We start from the raw sequence: 8,904 nt of genomic DNA on the forward strand, positions 1-8,904 counted from the left end.
TAAAATAATGTCTGTAGCATTATGAAACTAGTGCTACTTTAATGAACAAGAAAGACTTGGGCAGTGAATAGTTTTGATGAGTTTAAAGTCCTGTCATCCTTGTTGATCTTTTACATCGGTTTTCAGTCAGCCACAACCCAGCTGAGAGTACCACTGTACATATAGCCAATCCGATCATAAACACAGTGGATGGAAATTCTCCCTGAAAACAAAAATAGAAATGCATTAATAAAACTAAGACAAAAAATAACTCTACAACGAGATAAAACTAGATTTATCAATTTATACCATTTGATGGAACCTCTTGCATTAAATTTTAAGACTACCTTCATTTGCTAGAAATCCAACCCAGATTTGATACCTGATATTTTCTTTTAAAAGGTGGGGTTAATCAACAGTTGGCCCCCACTTCAATTTCTTTTATCTTTTCACCATTAGCAACCGTAATTATAACCATATAAATGATTAGTCATTACTACTAGTGGACCTCCATGCATAAAACCAAGTTAAGTGAAGGGGGTACCCTAAAAAAATGGTTGATTAATGTAAATTTGAAAATCAATTATAACAGTTCACAGTGTATAAATTTACTGTTTTTTGATACCAAATATGTCATATTGACATGCATGAGGTAAGGTATAGTGATACATTTAATTAGAAAAACATGTACCCAACATTGTCAACTTGAATTAGTATAATTGTAATCACAATCTATATTTTATACTTCTTTGAAATCTTTCCATCAATTATACTTTCTTCAGAATATATATTTGAGAAATTTTAAAACCAGTAAATTACTTTTTTAACATAGGTGTTGATCCAACCTTTTAAAAGAGCTTGTGTGATTAACTCAATAAAATACCTTTCTCAAGCATTTATATCCATGGTGACCATCCTTACAAACACATTCCATCATGTTAGGTCCTGTATGTTGACACTTGCTGTTGACATTAGGACAGGTTACTGAAATATTAACACAGAAAATCATTTCAGATCAAGAACTTTCTAATTCGTTGAATTAAATAGAAATGTTTGATTTCATGCCATTCATGGTACTGAAGTCCAATATAAATGACATTTCCCAAAGTCCTCAAGAAAATTTATTTTACCTATTCCTGATTTACACTATCGTCATTTCTTGTGAAGTGTTTTCATTCAAGGTTACCTCCCCTTAGACTTAAATCCACAATCAGTGATTTATGCATATACATAACACACACCAGTGGCCTGGTTGTTTAGGTGGACAAACCAGATAAAAGAACATAAATCACCAGGTCTGTCCCTATTTCATAAACAAACTCTGGTGCAACTTTTAGACTACGACAATTAACAACAAGAGATCCCAGAGGGATCTTGGCGCCCACCATTGAATGATCTTCATAAGTTCCATGTCAGATTGATCTTTTCTCTACTTTTCCCTTCATTTTACTAATCTGTGCAAATTGAGACATCCCTCCAGTACTTTTCAAACAAGGGAATCCTAGCTATATAAGAAATTTGAGATTTAACGATAATGGCTGTTTGTTTGCCAGGTTGTTTTGAGGACAGACTGGTCCAAAAATGCAATACAAGGGACCAGGGGGAACCTACTTATGAAATTTGAGCAAGATCCATTCAGTACTTTGAGAAATAGAGATAACAAACCTCAATTGTCAAAATCCAAGATGGCGGTCTGTCGGCCATATTGTTTTCCAATTGATCTCAAAATGCATTAAGCATAAAGAGGCACCAAGGAGAACCTCCATATGAAATTTGAGAAAGATCCCTTCAGTACTTTCTCAGAAATAGCGATAACAAACTTCAATTGTCAAAATCCAAGATGGCTGCCTGTCGGCCATATTGTTTTCCAATTGATCTCAAAATGCAATAAGCATAAAGAGGCACCAAGGGGAACCTCCATATGAAATTTGAGAAAGATCCCTTCAGTACTTTCTCAGAAATAGCGATAACAAACTTCAATTGTCAAAATCCAAGATGGCTGCCTGTCGGCCATGTTATTTTCAGATTGGTCTCAAAATGCAATAAGCATAAAGAGGCACCAAGGGGAACCTCCATATGAAAATTGAGAAAGATCCCTTCAGTACTTTCTCAGAAATAGCGATAACAAACTTCAATTGTCAAAATCCAAGACGGCTGCCTGTCGGCCATGTTATTTTCAGATTGGTCTCAAAATGCAATATGCATAACTAGGCACCAAGGGAAACTTACATATGAAATTTGAGAAAGATCCCTTAAATACTTTCTCAGAAATAGTGATAACAAACTTCAATTGTCAAAATCCAAGATGGCTGCCTGTCGGCCATGTTGTTTTCAGATTGGTCTCAAAACGCAATATGCATAACTAGGCACCAAGGGAAACTTACATATGAAATTTCAGAAAGATCCATTCAATACTTTCTCAGAAATAGTGATAACAAACTTCAATTGTCAAAATCCAAGATGGTTGCCTGTCGGCCATGTTGTTTTCAGATTGGTCTCAAATCGCAATATGCATAACTAGGCACCAAGGGAAACCTACATATGAAATTTCAGAAAGATCCATTCAGTACTTTCTCAGAAATAGTGATAACAAACTTCAATTGTCAAAATCAAAGATGGCTGCCTGTCGGCCATGTTGTATTCCGATTGGTCTCAAATCGCAATATGCATAACTAGGCACCAAGGGGAACCTACATATGAAATTTGAGAAAGATCCCTTCAGTACTTTCTCAGAAATAGCGATAACAAGAATTGTTTACGGACGGACGGACGGACCACGGACGCAGGGCGATTTGAATAGCCCACCATCTGATGATGGTGGGCTAAAAATGGCCCAGATTTCTCTTTGCTATAACTGTTGACAGGAAAACTGTCTGGAAGGGGAGATAATTTGTATGGCATCAATATGACATTAATGTTTGTTATCTCAGAAATGATTTACAGTTGTGTATATCAATTTTCAGATCAATATGCTTTGATTAAGTGTTAAATTATCAATACTTTTCAAATTGTTAAAATTGCTCTACCTAATTTTGTATTAAAATATATCTGTCAACTTTAACATTTTTTAAATGGATACAGAACCCATATCAATACATTAAGTTTGATAGTGTGTAATAAATGCTTGATACTATTATATGATTTTTGTAAAACATTGAAACTTTATCATTCTATGTAACATTTTAATTGAAACTAATTTCAATTCTGAAGCAAGTTGTCAGACAGGATAATCTATAAAACTCTAAAAGACTAAATGGCAAGGATCATTAACATGTCCAAAGTTCCCCTGTGTTAGGGAAATTACAATGTTTGGGAAACTGATCGATACACACTTACACCTACCCACAATGACAATCCTTACTTATAAATATACTGGTATATTCTTTGACATTTACATACACAATGCTGAGGAAATAAAATAACTGAAACTTCAAACCAGAGGGATCTTGGCGCCCACCATTGAATGATCTTCATAGGTTCCATGTCAGATTGATCTTTTCTCTACTTTTCCCTTCTTCTAAGTCTTACTAATCCTAATCTGTGTAAATACAGAAACAGCCCTCTATAGCTAGTACTTTTCAAACAAGGGGAAACTATATATAAAATTTAAGATTTAGCGATAATGGCTGTCTGTCGACCATGTTTTTGGATTGGTCCCAATATGCAAAACTAGGCACTGAGGGGAACCTACATATGAAATTTGAGAAAGATCCCTTGAGTGCTTTCTGAGAAATAGTGATAACAAACTTCAATTGTCAAAATCCAAGATGGCTGCCTGTCGGCCATGTTGTTTTCTGATTAGTTTCAAAATGCAATATGCATAACTAGGCACCAAGGGGAACCTACATATGAAATTTGAGAAAGATCTCTTCAGTACTTTCTGAGAAATAGCGATAACAAACTTCAATTGTCAATATCCAAGATGGCTACCTATCAGCCATGTTGTTTTCTGATTGGTCTCAAAATGCAATATGCATAACAAGGCACTGAGGGGAACGTATGTATGAAATTTGAGAAAGATCCCTTCATTACTTTCTGAGAAATAGCGATAACAAACTTCAATTGTCAAAATCCAAGATGGCTGTCTGTCGGCCATGTTGTTTTCCGATTGGTCTCAAAATGCAATACGCATAACTAAGCACCAAGGGGAACCTACATATGAAATTTGAGAAAGATCCCTTCAGTACTTTCTGAGAAATAGCGATAACAAACTTCAATTGTCAAAATCCAAGATGGCTGCCTGTCGGCCATGTTGTTTTCCGATTGGTCTCAAAATGCAATATGCATAACTAGGCACCAAGGGGAACCTACATATGAAATTTGAGAAAGATCCCTTCAGCTCTTTCTGAGAAATAGCGATAACAAACTTCAATTGTCAAAATCCAAGATGGCTGCCTGTCGGCCATGTTGTTTTCCGATTGGTCTCAAAATGCAATATGCATAACTAGGCACCAAGGGGAACCTACATATGAAATTTGAGAAAGATCCCTTCAGTGCTTTCTGAGGATTAGCGATAACAAGAATTGTTTACGGACGGACGGACGGACGACGGACCACGGACGCAGGGCGATTTGAATAGCCCACCATCTGATGATGGTGGGCTAAAAATATGTAGAAGAATGCAAATTGCTTAATGATAAAATGTATATGTATCTTCATTATCAAATGCTAAATACCCCGGTAGTATTTTCACATATATTAAAGATAGAACTTGGTATAATTGCTTTGAATACAAATAGATTTGACATTCAACCTTTATTTTTTACCTATTTATTCAGTTCCTGACAAGACTGTGAATACATTCTGACCGTTACCAGAGTAATTTCCTGTTTTAATGTGGAATCATTATAACATTGTCTTTGTTCTACACTAACATGGGATAGGTACTTGTATATATATATATGATAGTTTTTATACAGTGAGAGTGTTTTATAATGACAATGTTGTGATATACTGTACCATTTAGATGGTGACAAGTCTGTATCTCCCCCATGCACTGGGTTGTATCTGTTGTTTTGTTGTCATAAATCTCCCACGCATCAGGTCCCCCTGGACACGTCAGGTTTGGTTGTAATACTCTGAAAATTCATACAAGAGTACATCTTACAGATAAACAGAGAAATTACTCAAATCTGGTGCTTAAATATATGTCCTGTAATTCATAAACCGTCCATTGGTAGAAATGACATATCTGTTGCAATAGTGAATATCATATCTATCCTGCAATAGGCCCAGGTGACTGTAATGGTAAACTTTCCGTACTTAACACGTGATATTTATCATAAGCCCAATACCACATCAGTGGGTTTATTACATGACAATGAATTTATTCGTAAGCTACAAAACTAAATAGATAAATGGCTTATTGTTATATAAACATGGTATATCATATGCTGTTAAATATTTGGTCATTGGTACTAGAGCATGTTTTATACAGAACCTTCTGAAAATAAGTATTCATTAGTACTTATGTTTGTATATATGTTAATGTTAAAATTTCTGGATGTCTTTAATTTCTTAATTGTCATCCATTTTACCTGTTAACTATAATAATACAATGCATTACATACATCTATTGCAGGGATGTAAAAAATATTTTATAATCACTAGCCCATGGCTGCATTTTTTTACTAGCCAAACCTGAAAATTTGGTATCCCGGATATCGGGCTACTGGATTTTTACAGCCGGATAGCATACATTTAATCAGAATTATTGCCATTAAAACATTATCATACAAATGTACATAAAATTAAAGCAAACTTACAGGAGACTGATGTTTGTAGTTTGATAAAAATCCTCTCTTTCTAATGAGGTCAACTTATTTCCTTGTAGAAATCTGCAAGAAATGAGAATGTGTTAAACAGTAAACTGTAAGGTAAGGTATGTTAAATGGTTTATATTAACTATCACTAATCTTAAGTAGACTACTAGAGCAAATGTCTACTTATATTTAACTCAGAAATTCATTTTAGCATTAGGACAGCAGAGCTTTTTTCTGTTTTTTTTGGGGGCTGTTAATGGGCCCCATTCCCAATTGAAATTATTTCTTCTTTAAGCCAAATTTCCAAAATTTTCAGTTTATTCATGAAAAAATCTCTCCCAATTTACCAATTTTCTTCCAAAAATGAGACAAAAAGGCCCTTTCCCAAATCAGTCAGAAAAAGCCATGGGACAGGGAAATATAGAATTATGGTTATGAAATTGATCATTACATATATACAAATCAATATTGTCTAACTTGTAATTGTAATCATTTGGTTATTCAATTATATTGTTATACCAGCTTTTGGAAACCTACCGGTATACTTACATAGTGGTTAAATTAGGCTGGTTTGTAAGTATCTTATCAAGAGACTGAAGGTTACAGTTGGAAAGATCCACTCTAAAACAAAAGGAAATTGGGTAACATGTAAATCAGATACATGTACATTATATACCTACATAAACTCCAGAGACATGTACATTATATATATACCTACATAAACTGCAGATACATGTACATTATATACCTACATAAACTGCAGATACATGTACATTATATACCTACATAAACTCTAGATAACTTTTGAACATGTTTTTTTCTCACCTCTACCTCCTCAAAGTGGAGGATTTTTTTTCACCCATACTTGTGCAGGGGTGGCAAACCCCCCCCCCCCCCCCCCCTCCCCAAAAAAAAAAAACCATGTACACTACCTGCTATGGCAATGAATATGTAGGTTAAGAAAGGAATAACCTACAATATGATTTATATTTCAAAAATAAGCATTTAAAAAAAAAATCAAGTTGCAATTTGTTTTCATAAATTAAAACTCAATTAGCTGGGCTATTTTAAATAGCTACATCCTGGAAAAGCATATATACCCACTGAATAGGATAACAAATTAATTTAATGTCCTGATGACAGCAGTGCTTGCTATTAAGACAAATGTCTCTGCGACTTTTAATACATGTATTCTATTACCAGGTAAGCCAAAATTTAGACCCTGAAACTGAGTGATATAAAAACAGTCACACTGAGTGACACAATCAAAGTTTTGTTTGCTTCTCAATTTACTTTAATCACTCACATTGTAGTTGTGTTAATTATAAATCACTGTCAACAGTATATTAACATTACTTACTCTGTGATAAATGTTGTATTTCCAGATTTTACTACACAACATCTCCCCCATGGTGTACTGTTCTGACAGTCCAAGGAACTATTATGTGTACAACTGATGTGGCATATCTGAAAATGTAACAGTTAACTTTTGAGATTGCAATGCATTTTTTTAATACAAACAGACAGATGTATCTAGGTACTAAGGTAAGAAATTGTTGTCATCACCTTATTTTTTGTGATTTTCTGAACTACTAACTAGTGTAATAGGAAGGGGTAATGTCTGGCTTGGAACTAGCAAACTTCACTCTCAAGGCAAACATCCTACCACTAGGCTAAAGGGAAATTCCTGCTAGTCTGAGCTAATAAGGTGACCTTACACTCTGTACTTTTACACTACATACTCCCTCCTTCACAAAGACTTCGCCCCTAGTTTAAAGCAACCACAATATTTCATTCAAAGAAGCCTCTCTCCTGATAATACTTTTACAATATATACACTTGTAGCTGATATCTATCATCATATAATTCTGTTGAGCATAACTAGAGGTTCTGGACTTAATCCCTAATGTTGGTAGGCCTATTGAAATAGATATGAATTATCATGACCTCTGTACGTTACAGCATAAAGAAATGCAGTCCATTTTTTTTAGCTTGCAGAAAAGTTGCATGATGATCTACAATATTAATCAGCTACATAGCAGTACATTTACTCAAATGAAAAAAAACCATACCACATTAATTTGTAATGGATCGCAATATGAAAGGCAGCACAAGTACCGTAGTTCACTTACGCCGTCATGTGGTTAATAGAAGACATATTCTAAATATAGATTTACGCGCCCGGTCACGAGTGATTATCAAATGTCATGTTTGTCTTAAAATCATAATGTGACGTTTATCAAAACTAATCAAATCAGACTATAATTGGTTAAGTTCCCTTTGAGATGGATTTATATTATTAAAGGCAGCAAAATACATTTCTGTGTCAAGTTATGATTATTTATCTAGCTAGATCTAGCTTCAGAGACTTTTAATAAAATGAAAAGCACCTACTCTGACGTCCACATGACTTTGTAGCACCTGTACATTACTTATGGTGTACTTACATCACTTCTACTGGAACTCGATGCTAATCTGATCAGAAGAACAGCTAAAACATAAAATATGCCTATATGGAAAGAAGATTCCATTGTGATCCTAAGTTCTAACTTCAAGGAAGACGCAATCTTCCCATCAAACGTAAACAGACTTCTGACAAGGGAGATCACTCTTACTGAATTCCTAATTTCCGGTAGGACACCACTAATAGTCACATGATAATGCGACATTTGATCAATCTAAATGAATGACTGTTTTCGGAATAATAACCGTCTCGCTTCCGCTCTTTACACATTATTTTGAAGAAGTAGAGATACTTTGATCGTCTGTTGAAACAGAGACTTCAATATAATTCAAAACGATGATCTATGGGGTGGGGAAGTATTTCACTTCATTTCACATATCTTCATTTTGATGTTAAATGTACTTTCTTGTAATATTGAACAGTTTTTGTGTTGTGTTATTATTTGCATTAGCATTTCTCAATTTTACAGTTGAATAATAATAATAATAATAATAAAAAATACTGAAAATTTTAAATTATTATAAAATATTGTCTCATTCCGGGTATTCATTGATTTCTAAAAAGACATCCGATACTGTTTCACACCAAAATAGTCCTACATTGTTGATTATATATCGTTGTCTTTTTCTTCTAACAAAGCATTAGATATTGAAATTGTAATCACCATGATTTAGCTGTTATTGAAGACTGGTCTGACAA

The 8,904-nt window shown here is 34.3% G+C and overlaps 1 protein-coding gene across 1 annotated transcript; it reads right to left on the reverse strand.

Annotated features, from left to right (window-relative positions):
- On the reverse strand, window positions 1-8,344 carry LOC117325247 (all-trans retinoic acid-induced differentiation factor-like). Its single transcript, XM_033881353.1, has 7 exons — window positions 8,189-8,344; window positions 7,102-7,208; window positions 6,291-6,362; window positions 5,745-5,816; window positions 4,939-5,057; window positions 863-963; window positions 1-202 (listed from the first exon to the last, which is right to left on the reverse strand). The coding sequence occupies exons 1-7, from the start codon at window positions 8,270-8,272 to the stop codon at window positions 83-85; spliced, it is 675 nt and encodes a 224-aa protein (XP_033737244.1). The 5' UTR covers window positions 8,273-8,344; the 3' UTR covers window positions 1-82.
- Window positions 8,345-8,904: the final 560 nt, after the last annotated feature.

Source organism: Pecten maximus, chromosome 4 (genome assembly GCF_902652985.1).
Source record: "Pecten maximus chromosome 4, xPecMax1.1, whole genome shotgun sequence".
Classification (NCBI taxonomy): Eukaryota; Metazoa; Mollusca; class Bivalvia; order Pectinida; family Pectinidae; genus Pecten; species Pecten maximus.

What these genes read in the sequence shown, in the direction of transcription:
- LOC117325247 (XM_033881353.1), bottom strand. Translation starts at nt 8,272, where the DNA reads ATGGAATCTTCTTTCCATATAGGCATATTTTATGTTTTAGCTGTTCTT. An exon ending in CGAGTTCCAGTAGAAGTGAT is followed by an intron (nt 7,209 to 8,188) that starts GTAAGTACACCA and finishes TTACATTTTCAG; the next exon opens with ATATGCCACATCAGTTGTAC. An exon ending in GACTTGTCACCATCTAAATG is followed by an intron (nt 964 to 4,938) that starts GTACAGTATATC and finishes TTAATATTTCAG; the next exon opens with TAACCTGTCCTAATGTCAAC.